Source organism: Silurus meridionalis, chromosome 5 (assembly GCF_014805685.1).
Source record: "Silurus meridionalis isolate SWU-2019-XX chromosome 5, ASM1480568v1, whole genome shotgun sequence".
NCBI classification, from domain to species: domain Eukaryota; kingdom Metazoa; phylum Chordata; class Actinopteri; order Siluriformes; family Siluridae; genus Silurus; species Silurus meridionalis.
The window spans coordinates 21,803,542-21,822,360 of record NC_060888.1 but is presented as its reverse complement, the minus strand read 5'-3'; the positions used below and the strand labels follow the sequence as shown (position 1 = coordinate 21,822,360).

The window sequence follows — 18,819 nt, the reverse complement described above, 5'->3', positions numbered from 1 at the left end:
TGCTTTGAGAGGCAAAAAAAGAAAAAAAAATGGAAAATGACATTCACAACATGGGACCAATTCAGCCCAGTCAACTGTGTGCCAAGGTCAATGTATGATAATTAAAAGACTCAAAGAATAGCATTATCTACTTTAATTCTTTATGCCTTTTTAGAAACTGGAAATATTTTAAGATACACTGAAGAATTCAATCAAATCTTAGCATATTACTTGACATATGACAAAAAAACACAAAATAAAAACAAATAGAACAAAGAACAAATTGAATAGGATTAACAAAGTTGTCATTGTGAAGTAGAACATTTTTAATAAATCACAATATTGTTTATTATTCTTTCACCATCTACAAGTATGTCTAAATCTTCATCGAAAAAAAAAGTAAATCGTATATTTTCTTGGCATATCCCATTAATAATAATGCTCGCATCATATTGCACAAACCCATCATTTATATTCGTGGGGGTTGTTGGGGAGGAAGGTCACAGCACAACACCATGGGAGCATTATGTAGATTGGTAAGGGCAGAGCATCAGTGCAAACCGTAGAAATCATGCAAAATTAGATTTCCACCCAGTTACCGAGGAGGTTTTTAATAAGCAGCTGCTGAGCCGCTACAAATTCAAATATTACTGATGTATGACTGAATATATTAGCTATAAGTAATTTATCAGACTGACTGTATTAGAAGATCCAAAGCAGCACAAGGACCCACCCTCCACTTCATCAAATTACAATGAAAAAAAAAATTGAAAGATCACTTTGGTATTAATGAATTATAATATTCAGAGGTGATGGTTTCTTTTTCTGAACAATCCCATTTGTTTTATTTAAAAAAATTAATAAGAAATCAGTAGCACATTGCAATTGATTCAACTTTTCCTGAGAAATATCTGTGGCAGTGTTGGGGGGAAAAAAAAGGATTGATGCACAATAATACTGAATAAAACTGATTACACCTTTGTTTCACACAATATTTCACAATAATGATGTGGTAATATTTTGAGAACAGATTATTTTGTAAGAAACATTATCAAGAAATAAAGCTTCCTTTCAGAAAAGCAGGTCATGGACAAACATTTTAGAACCACTGAAAAACACTTACAAAATTAAAGAACGACAAATTTTTAGTTTATAACTAAACTGACACACGCACCATTGAGACTATTTAATGCGTGACCCATTTACTTTGTACAAAAACTCTTTTAACCCAATATATTTGATAAGTATAATTTAACCTACTTCAGAATGGACCACTGTCTATTCATCAGGTAAGTTAAAGAAGAATAAACATATATTTTCTTTAATATTTTACATCACACATATATTATTAAAAATTTGGCATTTAGTTATCTTTTTGGAATTTCAGTTTATACCATCAGTTGTAATTATGTCAAAACAGATCTTACACTACATGGTTTGTCTTCAGGAGTGGGTCATCCCTGAAGTGCTAATAAGCTCAATTCCCTGCTGCTGTTATTAGGGTTTTGTTTCTTTGTTGTGGACTTGTCGCCCTCTGGTGCTGGTGGTGAAGCAGTGCATTCAGTGGCTCAGGAAGGAGGGATGGAGGGATTTAATCCTCACAGCCCAGCAGCTCCATTCGCAGCGTGATGCGCTCATGCCACTCCCATGGGAGTACGCGGACAAATCGGGCGTAGAAAGGCGGGTCAAACACGTTCTTTTTGTGCACATTGTTATCACTGTTGCCAGGGAAGATCTGCAGGTAGAATGAAGAAAAAGATTAAGATGGCAAGGAAATGAAACCCAGTACATTTTTTCATAAAAAAAAAAACAAAAACAAAGGAGGATGCATTTGAACGCTGGCTTTGATAGATCCGACAAAACGGGTGGTTACGTGGACAAAGCGTCAAAACACCAAGTTTTTTCTCTATATTTATGTTTATATGCATGAGAAGTCATCAGTTCCTTATAATCAGTCATTTTCTAATAGTCACAGAGGCGCAAAAAATCTTGATACTTAATTCACCCAACAAGAAAAAAAAAAAGGCTCAGACCTTGTCAACGTGCTTTTTGTCATCTTGTACCACAGTCCAGTTTTGGCCGTTATTACTGTAAGCCACTTTGTAAGCTGAAACAAACTGCACACTTCCAAAGTCTTTGGCTCCCTGAGTGATGATTCCTGTGATCCGCTTGGGGGAAATGAGATCCACCTAATGAAATTACAAAGCATTTTAACAGGACAGAGCAAAATATTTTTTAATGAACTGAACAAAACAAAATTATGCTTATTAAGCTGGAAATAAAAGGTTTAAAGATTGAAGCAAATGAAGATGCATCTTTTTTTTCCTATGGTCAGAATAATATTTGATGCCTATATGTAAATATTCTTGTCCTAGTGTACTTTGTCAATCTGTATTTTTTATAACAGGCAACCACCTAATTTGTGTATGTGTGACAAAATTGCATTTAAATACTTAATTTTATGCAAATTAGTGTTGAAATAACACAGTAAAAATACCCACAATCACCAACAGTAGCAGTCACACGAGATGAATGACAAGTTACATGGTGTAGTGTGAATGTAGTGTTGCACAGAACACTTGGCAGTTATAAGTAAGCTTCAGCACTCAAGGGGGCACTACACACAGCATATCAGTAAAACAGACTGGACGTCTGTATCGCTCTCACTGTACAGGTTAAATAAGGAGGAATATTTTGATGTTGCATGAGAGTGAAGTATGAGTTTCTTCATAATTTCTCCTGAGTGAGATCACATCTTTCTCATGCTATTGTGGCTTCCAATGCAAAATTCGTGTTGCATTATAGATTTTGTCGTAACCATTAATAACACTAAAATGTATATAACTTCTGAAAGTTATATAAATCACTTATTAATAAATAAACATGAAGCATTTATGTTCACATACTTTCATATAATACGATTCTGGCCCTAATTTTGCTTTATGATAATGATCAATGAGTCATTTGTTCCATATGAATATGTAGAATGGTTTCCTAAAAATACACATGTACAAAGTGCCACTTTCACCTGTAGCCACTCGGATCTGCTGGTGGTTGCTGCAGTCCAGGCATTAGTCTTGCCCTGCTTGTCCAGACGGGCGTAGTGTGGATGCCAGGTAAATGCCTCAATGCCCCACGTGCGGAAGGAGCTGGAGCTTGAGAGCTGATGGTCACCAATCAGCCGTGACTTGAAGCCGAGTGGCTCTGAGCAACCTGTGGGGTTTACAAGAGATTCGCATCATTTACATGGAAAGATTCTGATCAATCTGTAATTTAAAAGCTGATTGCAGATAAAGAGTATACTATGTATATGTATCCTAAACTGTATGTATGCATGTTATATGTAATCTGATCAAAAGCTATGTTGATGCAGGCAGTAACATTGTCAAATATTAACACTGCCATAACAACAACGGCCCTGTGAACACAGCCTACACAACCTCTTCTATATCCTTGCTGAATGTCTAATAAAATCCCAATGATGATCCAACCTTATGGAGATCAGTCTGCAGCCTGCATTTCTGAAATTTTAATCTGATGCCAGTCCAAGTGCTAAATTAGATTAAGAATGTTTTTACAGTGAAGAGCTTTAAAAGGTGCACAGTGTGAATGCACATTAGGATTCCAATAGTGAAAGTATTTAGACACAATTATGTGACTATTATTCTTTGTTTTTATGGATTGACAACAAATTCCTTTTTTCCTTATAGGGATTGGCCTTAATCAGTTTACTCTAGTTCAACTACGATGCATATGTGGATGTTTTTATTCCAATAGTGCAGTGAATAAGCCATGTAAACATAGGTAGTGCAGAATAAGACAACAGAATGATTATGGATGATTATACAAATGTATTATGTCTTGTCACAGTAACAACTATAATGATAATATACTTGTTTGCAACCAGACATTAGCTTTAAATGAGACATTCTAAATAACCATAATGGAATGTGCTTTATGTTGTAGGACATGATTAATTATACCCAGAGATTTGTTCTGTTCCAATATTTTAGCCATGGTCTCCAAATTACTGTGATGCCTGACCATAAAAATATTAGATGGCAGAAGTCCCAGTTTGGGCAAAGTCTCAGCTCTGCAGGCCAAAAAGCCTCTTAACTTTAATCACATGGACATGATGGCAGTTATGGAGGAAGTCTTTAATGTCAGTTCTAATTATAATTTGTATAATTTTGTATTGGAAGACTGGACCTCTCAGTTTATTATATTACATTTCCAGTTTAATCAAGATGATTCATTACTTTTTTGTGGTCATTACAATGTTTACTTGATGCAGTGCATGGATACAGTGTATTGTGTTTCAGTGTACCACTAAGCTCGCAGCCCACTAGCTCCATTCTCAGAGTGCAGGCTTTGCGGCACACTATGGGCAAGATGCGGATGTACTGAGCAATGATGGGAGGCTCAAATAGATTGGTTTTTGTGCTGTCGTTGTCCACATTTCCCACGAAAACCTGCTGGGAGAAAGCAAATTCAGGTTAGAGATATGCATATGAAATTGATCCTTAAAGCACATCTCTGAGTGGAGAACAGTGTTTGAATGTTTAGCTCACCACGTCCTTCTTCAGACCATTCCCTCTGTACATGGTGTACACGTGTCCATCTGAACTGTAAGCCACTTTAAAATGTTTGATGAACTCAGCAGTGCCAACACGACTGGCACCCTGAGTGATGATACCAGTGAAACGCATTATCCGCTGCATGTTCAGCTACACAAACACAACCAAAGATAACAGTTATTTACTGTAAAAAATAGATTCAACCCAATAGGGCTCATTTATCAAGCTGGTCATGAATGAACTCATTCATAAATCATTCACAGGAGCATTTTTACAAAAAATATGCAAAGAATATTCCTGACAATAGCATTAGTTCAAAAAAAGTTTTTATATTTGTAAGCCACTCAGTTTTTCTAAGTCCTGATTGTCAGTCTGTGAATCCGGTATTAGGTTAATAGGTAGTGTAAACAGTGCAACTTTAAACTAAGGTTGTTTTAGGGCTGTCAAAATTAACGTATTAATAACTCATTAATGCAAATAAATTTTTAACAGCACTAACTTTATTAATGTCCGATTCATGCAGCGTCCATTTCTGTTTGACAATTTTGTAATAAAAAATTAAAACATAGTGAAAGTTTGGTGTCCGGATGCAAATGTACGGTATGTTTATTATTAGTGAGACCATACTTAAAATAGAGCATGAAGACAAAATATTCTTGTAAATGTTTGAGTAATAAAAACTTAATAAAGTATTAATTTAAGGTACATTTAGAACAGATAAAAATGTATGATTAAGTTCCAATCAGTCGCGAGTTATCTCATTACCAAATCATGCGATTATTCGCGATTAAATAGTTTCATTGATTAAAAGCCATAGATTTCTTACTTAGTAAAAACCCTGGGAGAAAAGGTAATCCAATAGGAATCAATGATTTAAGACAAATAAAGCTAGCGTGTTCTATTAAGACTGAAGGAATTGCACCCTTCAAAAGGAAATCGCTGAAATATTTAGTACATGCTGAACTCAAGAGCTGTTTTTTTCCCCCTGTTAAGTTATTTTCAGAGAGTGCCCCTGTTTTAAAAAAAAAATCCTAACTCCTAGACATCTTAGCTGAGTCGGAAACACTCTGGAGTTTACTCCAACTCTGGATTTTTGGTTCAACTCTATCCAGGAAAGAGTAGCTGTATCTTAGCAGACCCCACCTCCTAGACTTTTGGCTTAGCGAAAAGGGTAAAAATACAAGTTCCGCCTTTTATAGAGTTTTCGAGGCATCACTACATGTAAATCAGCAGTGTAGTGAACATGTTTGTTAATATACTGGTATTTATCAACAAGCGAGTGGGGATAAAAAGAATCAGTCTTATTAAAACATTATTAAAAACATTTTTAGACGGCCCAGGGTCCTGTTTAGATATAAAAAAACCACAGCCTTTTACACCTCAATCCAAGGGTTCTTGTCGTGTGTCGCCGATGTCCATGCATTCACCAGGCCTTTGTTGTTGAGACGGGCCAGCTCAGGCCCCCATCGCTGTAATCCCAAAATGCCGTAATACACAGAGGAGGCAGTGATCTGAGACTCAGCAATGCCACCCCCTTCCATCCCCAGCAGAGAGATACAGCCTGCAAAACAAAATTACATTACCAACCTGTCCACACACACACACAAGAGACGGACAGTGAAGCAGACAGATGGACTAACAGTGTGAGGGTCATGCTCATGGGGAGAAATGCACTCACATGGATGATGAAGTCATCAGAATGTGGAGCATTCCATTTTGGAATGACCAAGATAATAAATAAATAAATAAATAAATAAATAAATAAATAAACCTAATTCCTTATAACAAAACATCATGCAAGTGTCCTAATAGGACAGATCAAAGAAAGAATTGTGGATGTTTACTCACGCAAGTGGCAGTATTTCCCAACAAAAGGGGACGAGCATTTGCAGTAAAAATCTCCATCGAGATCTTGACATGAACCCCCATTTTGGCATGGCTGTGCAGCACAGTCGTTCACATCTGTAAAAAGGGGATCACACACCATGTCTCAGGATTTCCATAAGGATATTAATAGAATATTCAATATTGATCAAAAATTTAAAAACATTTCATTGCATGCAGTTCTTTACTTGAGCTACAGATGGCACTCTTGTGTCTGGTTTGTGCCAGTCGTGCCATGGACTGTAAACTAGAAACTGTCTTGCCAAACGATTTAAAATAAAATCAATATAGTAACATCGGCGGTTCAGAGTTGGAGTGACCATACATCATGATAACGAGCTTCAGTACTGATTATGAATGTTAATTATGAAAATGTAAGCACTTGAAACTTACACACAGTGTTCTAGTTGTCCCACTGTAGAAGAGGAGGAGAATGTAGAACACACTGTATAGACCTCACTCAATAGACCTGGTTTTATTAAGCAAAATGTAATCTACTCCCCGATTAATAGCAATTTAATCTACGTAGTTTAAAATTTCATCAATCTTTTTACGATAAATTTTTCTTTATGTGTCAGGATTTGTATAAAGGAGAATGATGTCTTAAAATAATTCAGTGACAAACTCTAAATACAACCATCGGTTCTAACACTGTCTTCCATCCACCCAAAACTGAAACACATCTGACTTACTATTCTATTTATGCAGATGATATAAGATTTCATTAGAAAATGTCTTATTCCTGCTGAAATTATTTTCTTGCTACATCACTAATTCAGAGTATTTAAGAACTGTACAAAAAGTACTATTGAAAACTACACAATAATAACAGAGTCATCAGTTGACTGCTGTCAGTCCAGCAAAAGCCTGCAAAGTTGAGAATGATGGACTTCTAAGGATTATCTGACTGAGAGCACAGATTGAGTGTGTGACTGGTCAGAGCCAAGAAGCAAAAGCTGAAAGATGCTAAATCTCTGAGGTCAAAAGAGAAACAGTTTCTGAAGTCTCCAATAATCTACAGAGAAAATAAAAAGAAAGCAACTTTTCATTTCCTCTCTAAAAGCTCAGAACACTGCACAAATACAGGCATGTAAGGATCATGCATGCACACGCACACACACACACACACACACACACACACACACACACACACACACACACACACACACACACACACACACAATACTGCTGTTCCCCGGCAACGTTACAAATACCATAGATACAATTAGATTTCAAAAAGTACACACTGCGCATTTTGTATTGAAAAATGTATTGTAGAATGTAAAATATTCAAATACTTGTAAAAACCTTAACAAAAACATACTATATAAATACTATAGACTACAAATTCTTGTATATAACATGCAAGCTGGTAGACGTTTCTATTTTCCAGGTTTTCAATTAAGTCAAGATTTCCTACATTTTTGCTTATCTTGCTTTGACCTTTGCCCATTTTTGGATTATAGATTTATTTCTGCTAAACCTGACTGCCTGTGTTTTGGCCTCTGCTATGTATTTGGAACACGCTAAATAAAGAAACTAAGCACTTACCTATCTGCTGACTCTGGTTCTTTTTTTGTTTTATTGTTTGTAAGATAATGTATTATGTTTAATTGTATTTAAGAAACTGTGACTGGAGTTTGGAAATCCAACAATTTGCACTGTTTATTCTGCATGACTCATCTTACACAGGCTTTGCAGAACATGAACTAGCGCATAATGATCACAAAAATAAAAGGGATAAAACATGTACCGTCTCCAGAGTTTAATCACAGAGCTCACACCCATGTAGCAGATATAGAAAGAAGGCTTCACTAAAGCAAGGAATTTAACACTCTGGTTTGTGAGGTCATTCGAGTAAACATCAATTGTTGGACAATGCATAAAATGAAAGTTGATCCGGAGCTCATAATGCACTTTGACCCCAATCGATATGAGACAAGGCCTGTCAGTGTCTGCAAATAAGCCGGAAGTGCAGAATCAGAGGGAACAGTCTAGGTGAAAATGTATCTATTAACTGCTAACAGAAGAAGAGGAGTAGGTGAAAAGCTCATAGAAAACCTAAAGCACAGTCTTTCTATAGCAATAGGTGCCCCCATGGGATGTGGTTTACAAAAGAACAATGTAAGACAGGAATGGAACACATCTGCAATAAAAGGTTTGAATGCTGAATCACTCAATTTCTATATCTGGAAAACAACCAGAAGCAAAATGTGTCAAAAATGATTGCACAGACATTTCTGTTCACCTACAAAGATTTCAGGTTTTGGCTCGAAAGATCTTGCCGAGGTGTTTTGAGCAGCAGAAGAGAAGAGGCACAGAGAGAAGCAAGAAAAAGGCAGAGCAAAGACAAAGTAAACATTCCAAGAGGGTCTGCGAGACCAAGTTTCTCAAACAGAGACCAAACAGCAGAGCACAAGATTAGCTCAGTCATAAAGTCACATAGCCACTTAACAGTGCTGGTAAAACTCGTAGATGCCCAATTATAGAGTTCTATTGCACTCCTAAAATATCATTTAATTCCTACTAATTCCTTCACATTTACTTACAAAAAAGCACGACCATTTAAATCCTGAAACACTACAACAGATTCCATCCTATTTCAGGTGAGTTAATGTGGCTAATGCTTCACCATAAAAAAGCTTTTGACACTGATTTCATGGTCTCTCGATGAGCTTTCAGGGTAATTTCACACCAGCAACAGAACAACCGTATCAGTCAAGAGGAAAGCCTGTGACAGTGTCAGAGTTGACTTAATTCACTCTTCCGCCTCCAACTACATTTTACCCCAGCAACAAGGCGAGCGTGTGATGGCGTGGGTGTGATAAGCAGTAGGCCATTCCCTGTTGGCTGGACAACCGTGTGTGTTTTTACAGTGTGGATGTGTGTGTGCGTGGCACAGACATGTACTTGGGTTTGCACTGGCAATAAGTTTCTCTCTAAACTATACAGAGGTTTTTTGCATGCACTCATGTGCAAATTAGCTTTTATTCTCTATTCTAAAATAAATCCATCGAAATGCAGCTTAACATGTGCACATTTTTATAAACAGAACTTAATGCAGTGTGTATAAAAAAAGCCCAGCCTAGAGAGTCAATAGCAATGGTCTTGTCATGCCAAATTCCATTTAACCAACAAGCATTTACAGGACCACTCACCCATAGCAGAACAAAAAAAAAACCTAAAGGGTATAATTTTTATTCTATACATCCTGTAATTTTTTTAAAAGATGGATTTTCTCCTAAACATTGCTTATGCTATCTTGACATATTTTATAAAATTTACCATTACATGTATTACTTGTAATATTAATAAATCCTATATTAATAATAATTATTCTACTATTAAGAACAAATAATTTTAAAATATTTAACAATAATAAATAAATGTCAGATAAATGCAACACCCTAAATTTCTCAATTGGGGTTTTAATATAAAATTCTGTTTAATGCAAATAACATTTTGCAAATTCGAGCATCTTAATATTATTTAGAAATGAGCTGCTGTGTTTCTGCATGGCTGAACATGATCAATCAATTTTTAATCTGCTTACATCTATGCTTTTTTCCTGCCAAAAAAACTTTCAGTTCTTCTTTTCTTGAACACAAAGACAACAGATGCTTTTTCGGTTGCTTCTAAATATTCACTATTGAGAAAAATCTAGCCTTCTTGATCAACTACTACAGATGGTAACTATAGTCTAATGATGAGGCTTGCTGTGCCCACCCACACACACTTAACCAAGCTCAATCAAATCATTATAATTAACACCACCACATGGAAACTGGAAACAAAATTGACATGCAAGGTCATTACTTTATTATCAGTGCTGAGGATGTTAGTGATCTTACATAGTTAACTTAATGATCCTGACTAGTAACTGTAAGTACAAGAAACTCTTAATCAAAGAGAGCATTTCTAGCCTCATCTGTTCCAAAATAAAAAAGGAAATGATTTCCTCTCTGAGAAAATCAAGCATGTTTCAAGCAAATACATACAATAAAAACTAAAACATAACAGGTTGTGCTGTTATAAGCAAAACAATTCAAAAACTGGATTACTGTTACCATCCTGATGTTAATTATTTTCCCTAAAATGTCATACTGAAATTTCTTGCTCTTAAATAACTGGTCACTATGATAATGATTAAACTATTTATTAATTAACAGACATTTTGTGGGTTTTTATAACAGACATTACTTAATTTTAACGCTGAAGCATACCTTTTAAATGTTAGCTCCAGGTGCAGAAGTTATGAAATTGGTCATTCCATCACTTGACCCTCTTGATGCCAACGAGTGTATATAAAAAAAAAAAAAAAAAAACCCAAAAACGCAGTCTTCTTATTGAACACCCAATGTATTTCTTTAATCTGTTGTTGAACTAAATTAACTAGCAAATTCAAAATTCTGCTTTTGCCAGCAGTCAACTATAAAATAAGTTTTTATATTATAGTGTCTACATTGTAGATAGTATCTGTAGTTTTATCTGAGTGCGTTTGAGGCCCCATGGTTGTGGGAAAGCAGTTTTTAAGTTGCAATTATTCATGCTGATGGTAGCAGCCATCGGTAGATCATTGAGGACAGGGACATACTACTACATACAGGGACCTACTGCACTGCTACTACAGAGGATTTGTCTACTAACACACAAATATCCTGTAACCAATTGGGGGCAAACCTAGGCCTCTGAATTTCACCGTTAATCAGTCAAAATCTCAGGACGGGAACATCTGCATCTGATTCGAGGTCTTCTTATCCGACAAATATTCACTTACACTGATAAGATGGCTGTGCTGGTTGCATCATACCCACCATGCCTCTTGTTATCAGCACTGAATTTCAGACTGCATTACTGTGTTATGGGTTTCCTTATGATATGTAAAAGATGTTTAGGCTAGAAAAGGATTCTTACTGTTTTCACAGTGGGTGCCTTCAAAGCCTTTGGGACACTTGCAAAAATATCCCCCAAAGACATCTCCTCTCTGAGGCTCACAGATGCCATCATTTGTGCAGGGGTTAGGATGACAAGGCCCTATGAAACGAAGGTCAAAACATCGGGAAGAACAGATAATCTGACATTAGGCAATAAAGCAAACATCACTGTGTGGATCATCTATAGATCATGCACAATTCATAGCAGTTATTGTTAAATGCATTACCAGTCTCTGTCTCATTGCAGGTGTCTCCTGTAAAGCCTTCTGGGCAGATACAGATAAAGGAATTCTTCTCTGTTGCAGTCACACATGTCCCGCCATTCTGACACACATTCACCTTACAGAAATCACCTGTGAAAGAGGAAATTAGATTATTTCAGTTTTGTTTACATAATTTCCCATGTGAATCATTTTACTAAAAACTGTTTTGCAGTGATGAGTATATGATACAAATTATTTTCAGAAATAGATTTCTGCTGTTTTTTAAGGCCAGGCTGAGTTGACCCCTAATATATTCCTTAAGATAAAAGGTTTTACCATTAGTCAGTAAGAGTAAAAGAGCCTGGTTTATGAACCCCACCTCCAGGTCCCTAATGCCCAAACTACCATCACAACCCCAAAAGGCTGCAAAACTGCACAATGGGAGGAAAAGCACTATATAACTACATACATTACATGGCCACTGAGATCATTCACAATAGCTTATGAGGCATTTAATATAGTCAAGTTTATTTCTATAGCGCTTTTCACAACGGACATTGTCTCAAAGCAGCTTTACAGAATTTAACAGTTAAGGTGAATGATGTGTATTTATCCCTGATGAGTAGCCATGGCGACTGTGGCAAGGAAAAACTCCCTTAGATGTTATGAGGAAGAAACCTTAAGAGGAACCAGACTCAAAAGGGGAACCCATCCTCATTTGGGTGATATCAAGTGTGTGATAGTCTTTAAAACAATACAGAACACTGGAGAGTAAGAACTATCATGAGCACCAGAATAGATGAAAACCAGAAAGATTATAAGTAATGTCCTTTCTACAGTCTTATACAGTCGTTTGAGATTATGTAACCAGGAGCTACTAAGCAACTCATAAAATAGCTCAACATTTGCGATTGTCATAGATCCAACACCAGCTTCTCCTCTTAAACACTTAAAGAGGTCCAATGTCTAAACTCCACGAGGTGGAATCCAAATGGCGCTGGTACGTCTCTAGATGGTTAGGGCCGTTTGTGGGGTCGGATTCTACTTCTTTAAAAGGTCAATAATCATCATGAGGTGGGATGTGACAAAGTTGTACCACAAAGTATAGAAAAGTTTATATTATGCTTAACACCAAAAGTGAAAAGGGAGAAAATCACAGAGTACATAACCTAGTTTAATTATGGTAAAATAAACAATTCTGTCAGATTTTAAAGAATTCTATTACTGTAGTTATATTCATCTGAAATAAAAATCAGATGCAGCATTTACCATGATCCTCACCACTGTTTTTTCATCTGATTGCATTCTGTTCAAGATGGCTTTCTGTTTGGGCCAACAATTGATTATGTATTCAGTAATTGTTTCAAATCGTTCTGGTAAAAAAATATACATCCTCCCTCAAACTATTTAACTGGCAAAAAATTTCATTATGGCCCAAAAAGATGTTTTACTTATGTCAGAATTCAGCCACAGTGAATTCAGTGGGTTTTTCCAGACCAACTTCACTATAGGTTGGTGGTGAGCAAAGGTTTATATAGTAATTAACTGTAACCCATTGCTCAGCACTTTCTGTTTACCGGGAAAAGAGAAGCAAAATCAACAACATTCACCACAACATGCTCCACTGTTTGGAACGAGGCTGATGAGTGTGTTTTTGTTTGCCGAGTGAGTGCTGACCGAGTGCTAGACGCTTCCACAAAGACCATGCGTTTTTGTTAGAGACAAACCATATATTACACAATGCCTTTTCTCTTCACCAAGTTTTATTTTATATTTCTCGAATATTTTATGCATTTAGAAATTCCAGAAGTGAATTACATTATTATTTTCATCAATTGCATGAAAGCGGATCCACACACACTGACTCTAAAAGGCTTTATTGTAATTCACTCAAGGTTGGGTGGGTATATTTAGACACCTTACTGCAGAGCCTACATTCCCACAAATCTAACATTAAAGTAAAACATCTGTGCAGAATTTTCTGTCCTCCCTTAGCACACTCCCCAAATACCAGCACTTGAAGTGGAGTCTATTCAAGGTTACATTAATCCCAAACAGTCATAATGTGTAAATAATCGGAAGCTTAATTACAGTTGACTTCAATTTCTTATTGTTATGCAGGCTTACTGTATTCATTGTAGCTCATTCTCTCTTGAAAGATTTGCCTGGACAGAACATCAATAAGCAAGTGTTTTGCTTATTTTTAAGAGTCACTCAATGAACTGCCACACCTACAAGCTAGGGATGCCTTTCTATCCTCTCACTGCATGAAAAACACATTCATTCTTTTGAGACAGGAGAACGTTATAAATGAAAGCTTACTCTGATTCTCAAAACAGACTCGCGGATAAATCATAATGACCTGAAAACAATAGGAGGAAGCAAGGAATGTTGGTTCTTATTTATAATTGAAGCTGATGCGCTAAAAGCAGGAAAGATACAATTCCTCATTCACTTAAAAGTGTGAAATACGTGATTCATTTAGTCAGAAAGAATCTATTAAGTGCGCAACAAAGAAAACTTTGACATTCAATTCTTGGGGAATTAACAAATATAAAAAAAAATAAACCTAATAATTACTTGTGTTACATAAATTACATTTCAATTAATAATTATACAGGTAGCTTCATAATCTTAAATGTGGCTTTTCCTCCATTCATTTATTTTTCTCAATGAATTTTTCTACTTAAAGTAACAGGCACCAGGAGTGCATCAAAGCAAAACTGTATCATCTGTCAAACCAGTTTGATTAGAGACAACAATTTGTTGGCAAATCAACAGCTGAACTAATCAGTCAAATTAGAAAAATAAAAATGATCATGTGACACAATGCATGGTAAAAATTAAATTTATGTTTTGGGGTACAAGTAAAGGCACGCTCACATGCACTGATTCAACAGGTGTGTTCAATACTTTCTTAGATACAGAAAAGTGCTTTGGTGGAGATCAGCGATACAAGACCAGCTGATGAGTAATATGTTCTCACTGTGCTGAGGAACAATTATGGTATCAAACCCTCTCACGCTATATGACTCATAATATCACCAGTCCAGATGGAAATGACATGTAAAATACAAGGAACAAGTCAAAGTAAACAAAGAGCTCCTTAATATTATTGCTGTGTAAATGATCCCTTTAATATTTTACAAGATATTTATACTGCATAGGTGTAAGAACTGTTAGATAATCCTAGCAGAATTTATATAGTTCTTTGCTTTGTTTCTTTCTTAGTTTATCTACACTTTGCTATTCTGTTATAGTGTACAAGACAGATCTCTGAAGTGATGAATGTACAATTATTTGTTAATCAATCGGCAAAAATTTCAGCAGTCCTACAAAAAGAGGACCTGATACTGTTATATAATAAAGCACACCTAGCACTTGCAGGATGTTTCTTGTAATGCAGGGTGCATCCCAGCCTTTAGGATCAATGTTCCTCGAGGCTCAGGATTCATTAATACTCTGAACTGGATAAAGCGGTCACTATCAAAAGAATGAATGAAAAAATAAATGTTGAATGTGTCTAAAATATTTTTACTGCAATGAGACAAAATAGTCTTCGGTTGTGCTCTGTCCAGCTGAGGACATCCCACATGCAGCAGAAAAATGTCCACTGTCATATTAGGGAAAACAACAACAACAAATCGTGGAGTGCAGAGTAAACACTATCCACATTGAAGGAATATGAAGGAGCACGCCCTTCCGAACACGCTGCCAACATGCCAAGAGTAGAGACAGGAAATAGGAAAGCATGCTACAGTGAAGTCTGCAGTGAAGCAACAAGTTACACTGGAATAATTAAGGGGGTTCTTTGGCCAAAACATCATCTCAGCCTTCAAAGACCCTTAAGATGGTTGAGTGGTGATTGGTGGCCTTGTTTTGCTCCTCAACCAAGTTGGTTCAGGAATTGTTGTCACATTGCATATTATGAAGAGTAGAATTCAAACAGTTTTAGTAGCAAAAACAGTTCATGGCACTACATCAGGTTTAAAGGGTTTTGTTCAATTTTAGTTGCCTTTAAATCCCTACAATACTTTGACAACTAATGTATCTATTGAATTCAAAGATATCAGCTTTGGTGTTGAAAGAACCGCATGTTTAATAGTTAAATAGCTTAATTGTATGTACACTCAACACGAAATGACACCACACTGCCAGAAATTGATGACCCATTTCCACACATAGCTAAAATAAAGCTGGCTTTAAGATTCAGTACAAAAACATCTCAATAATGGCTTTGATAAACTAACAGTCCTCATCCATTACCTTAGAAACAAGAAAACAACATAAAGCAAATAAGGCTACAGAACTACATCTTAAACTAAAACATCTGAATGGCACATTTTTCTGCTCAGATAAGCAAAGCACAGCGCCTTGAAACTTTCTGACACAGATACCAGCTCTTCTTATTGCACACGTCCTAGAGTTAACCTCGTGTTAATATAACTCTATCTAGACTAAAAATAGAAAACGAGACACATGTTAGTAGAGGATCAAAATAAGAACACTGTCAAAGTTTGTGAGGCATCTGGAACATGGGAATTATCATTTTAAAAATTCACAACAGCAGATTGGAAAGTGGGACAAGAGACAGAGACAGAGGGGGCTCATAAAAGAAATGCCAAATTGCTGAATCTAAATATGGAATGTTGATTAGGCACTATAGAACATTAATCAGGAATGGGGAGAGAGAGACAGTGTTAGAAGTGAATTCTTCAAGATAAATGAGGTCATCCCCTGAGGACAAGACTTCTCTGCCAGATGGCAAAGGCCATACAACAGTTTTGACATGGCTGGAAAAGAGAGCCGCAAAAGGCTGTATGGTCACTAGCTATTTATTTAGTCTACACTCTCTTGAGTAACAGGAGAGAATTGTGTTTGTTTCACCACACTCAACTACGGGTTAAAAAAAGAGAGACAGGAAAAAAATCTAAGACAGCCCATACACACAGCACAGCAGCATGGAGGATAGTGGCACTCAGCACAAGTGTGATAGGTGGGTAGTTTTAAGTCAAGTCAAGTCAAGTTTATTTCTATAGCGCTTTTCACAACAGATATTGTCTCAAAGCAGCTTTACAGAAATCAACCGTCAAGGTAAATGGTGTGCATTTATCCCTGATGTGGCGACTGTGGCAAGGAAAAACTCCCTCAGACGTAATGGGGAAGAAACCTTGAGAGGAACCAGACTCAAAAGGGGAACCCATCCTCATTTGGGTGACATCAAGATTTAAGTTTTAGATCAGTGCTTTAGATATCGGACATCCATTTTGATTGGGAGTTCAAATCTCAGCATTTATATTATATATATATATATATATATCCAACTAAATTAGATGAAATAAAGAAAACTCCAAGTGGAATCTCCAAGGCATCGAAAATAAACAATCGAGAACTCGACGCAGCTGTAAGACCCAGCACTTGCCAAAACCTCTATCTGCAAGACAAGTCAGCCAAAGTTAGCAAGGAAGGACACACATACACAAAGTAAACGCAAGCCCTGCTGCACTGGTCATTAGTGGAAGGAAGTGACCAAGCTCTATTACATGTTTTCATGACCACTGCCAATGGAAATGACTCAGTGTTTTGGTCTTTGAGCTACACCTACAAATTTAAGCCAAACCTAAGGCAGAAGGTCAGCTTTCACAAGAAACACAAACTGCTTGTCATGCAATGATGATAATGGAAAAAAATAATAATTACAGTCATTCTGAACAGAAAGTAAGACATTTTTCTTTAAAAAGTAAATGCAAAAAGATGTCAATCTTTCTTCAATAAGTTCTAAAAAGAAAACTGCATCATTATCCGAATCTTTTCAGCTTAGTCAAACTGGACACGAAGTCTAGAAAAAATTCCTACGCTAACCAGCATGTGTTTTACAGATCAGCACATAGAGCTTCTGGTGGTCCTGCATGCCTCCAAGGCATCTACTCCAGGACAGTGGAATCCATAGTCCACATAGTCCACAAAACACCTGATTAGGTTTAAATACTGTTATTTTTTTGTAAAGAGTACTTTATTAATCCCAAAGGGAAACTGTAGTGTTCGCATAATCCACTTTGTCAGGAAACTGGGGTCAGAGCACAGGGTCAGCCAGGGTACAGAGCCCCTGGAGAAGATAGTAAAGTGCCTTTAAGTGCAACAGGGGCAGACCTTAAGCTCAGAGAACCCGAGTCCTGATCTACTAATGCCCAAATGCTTAGCAAAATAAACCCTACCCTTTCTCACGAGGAGTACAGAATAAAGACAAATGCATGCGTAATCTATTCCAGGACCAGAACAGGTTAAGCCAAGACTGATGTTATTTCTTAAACAAAAAAGGATTTTGTTGTCAACTTAGTTGTTAATAGTTGAGTAACGTATTCGTGTCTCTTTAAACATTCTTGGCGATTTGTGCAATGAGGAACGCAAAGTATTCCGAAGCTTTGTGTCTGATATGATGAGAAACGCGTTCCTCCACGTGCGCGCTCGGTTTGACACACTTATACAATGCGGATTTTTGCGGATGTGTGTGTGTGTGTGTGTGTGTGTGTGTGTCCAGCCTGGTGTAGTGTAGACACACCACTTCTACTTCACCTCTCCAATTCTAGACCCAATTCCAGATAGTAGATCATAAGCACTTACCTCTCACCGCAGAGAATAAAACAACGAGAAAGCAAGCGGCCAAAAGTGGTACAGAAAGTGAGAAGGTCGGGGAAGTTCTCATGGTTCTGCTCGTGATTTCTTCTCAACTCTCCAGGGTGGTGTTTGCGTGTCGATGTGAAGCTGAGCAGCGACGCGCCTGCACTCCACATTAAACAGCGCGAGGCGGGCAAACCGCGATATTTTGCGCTCCCCACGTTTCAATGTCTTTTTGGCCAATCACGCGCTGTTCTAAAATTGTAACCACACCCACGTGGGGCGTAACCGGTCGAAAAATAACTCTGCAGCGCTACGACAGCACAATGAATACAGTTAGACTGAAATGGTCCCGTAAACAAAACTACTTTAAACACATAATATTAATAATAATTCATAATTATTACCATCATCAGAATCCCTTGATTAAGTATTTGGTAGGTGTTTCTTCTGATAACACATCAAAACAAGTCAACATCCACTTTTGCATTGATTTAATGTTACACCAACAGCTAGTTATAAAAGTTTGGGTCAAAATGAGCACTGGATTTGGACTATATTGTGTACAAATGTATCTGTTAATTGTCTTTAAAAGGTTTATCTACTTTAACATTTTGGTGTCAGAAT

The 18,819-nt window shown here is 36.8% G+C and overlaps 1 protein-coding gene across 2 annotated transcripts; it reads right to left on the bottom strand.

The window, feature by feature from the left end:
• Positions 1–795: 795 nt before the first annotated feature.
• Positions 796–18,408, bottom strand: mfge8b (milk fat globule EGF and factor V/VIII domain containing b). 2 transcript variants are annotated; one of them, XM_046848965.1, is made up of 10 exons: positions 18,199–18,408; positions 11,602–11,727; positions 11,355–11,474; positions 6,405–6,518; positions 5,936–6,117; positions 4,551–4,706; positions 4,307–4,454; positions 3,008–3,192; positions 2,013–2,168; positions 796–1,714 (listed from the first exon to the last, which is right to left on the bottom strand). In XM_046848965.1, exons 1-10 carry the CDS (start codon positions 18,278–18,280, stop codon positions 1,571–1,573), a joined length of 1,413 nt encoding a protein of 470 aa, XP_046704921.1. In that variant the 5' UTR covers positions 18,281–18,408; the 3' UTR covers positions 796–1,570. The 2 variants fall into 2 exon arrangements, with proteins under 2 accessions (XP_046704921.1, XP_046704922.1); XM_046848966.1 differs by having other exon boundaries at positions 4,307–4,451; positions 18,199–18,407.
• Between the last annotated feature and the right edge of the window lie 411 nt (positions 18,409–18,819).

Excerpts from the sequence above, each read along its gene's own strand:
- mfge8b (XM_046848965.1), bottom strand. The coding sequence starts at position 18,280 with ATGAGAACTTCCCCGACCTTCTCACTTTCTGTACCACTTTTGGCCGCT. Across the intron at positions 3,193-4,306 it reads AGTGGGCTGCGAGCTTAGTG|GTTGCTCAGAGCCACTCGGC; the intron begins GTACACTGAAAC and ends TAAACCCCACAG. Across the intron at positions 2,169-3,007 it reads GCAGATCCGAGTGGCTACAG|GTGGATCTCATTTCCCCCAA; the intron begins GTGAAAGTGGCA and ends TAATTTCATTAG.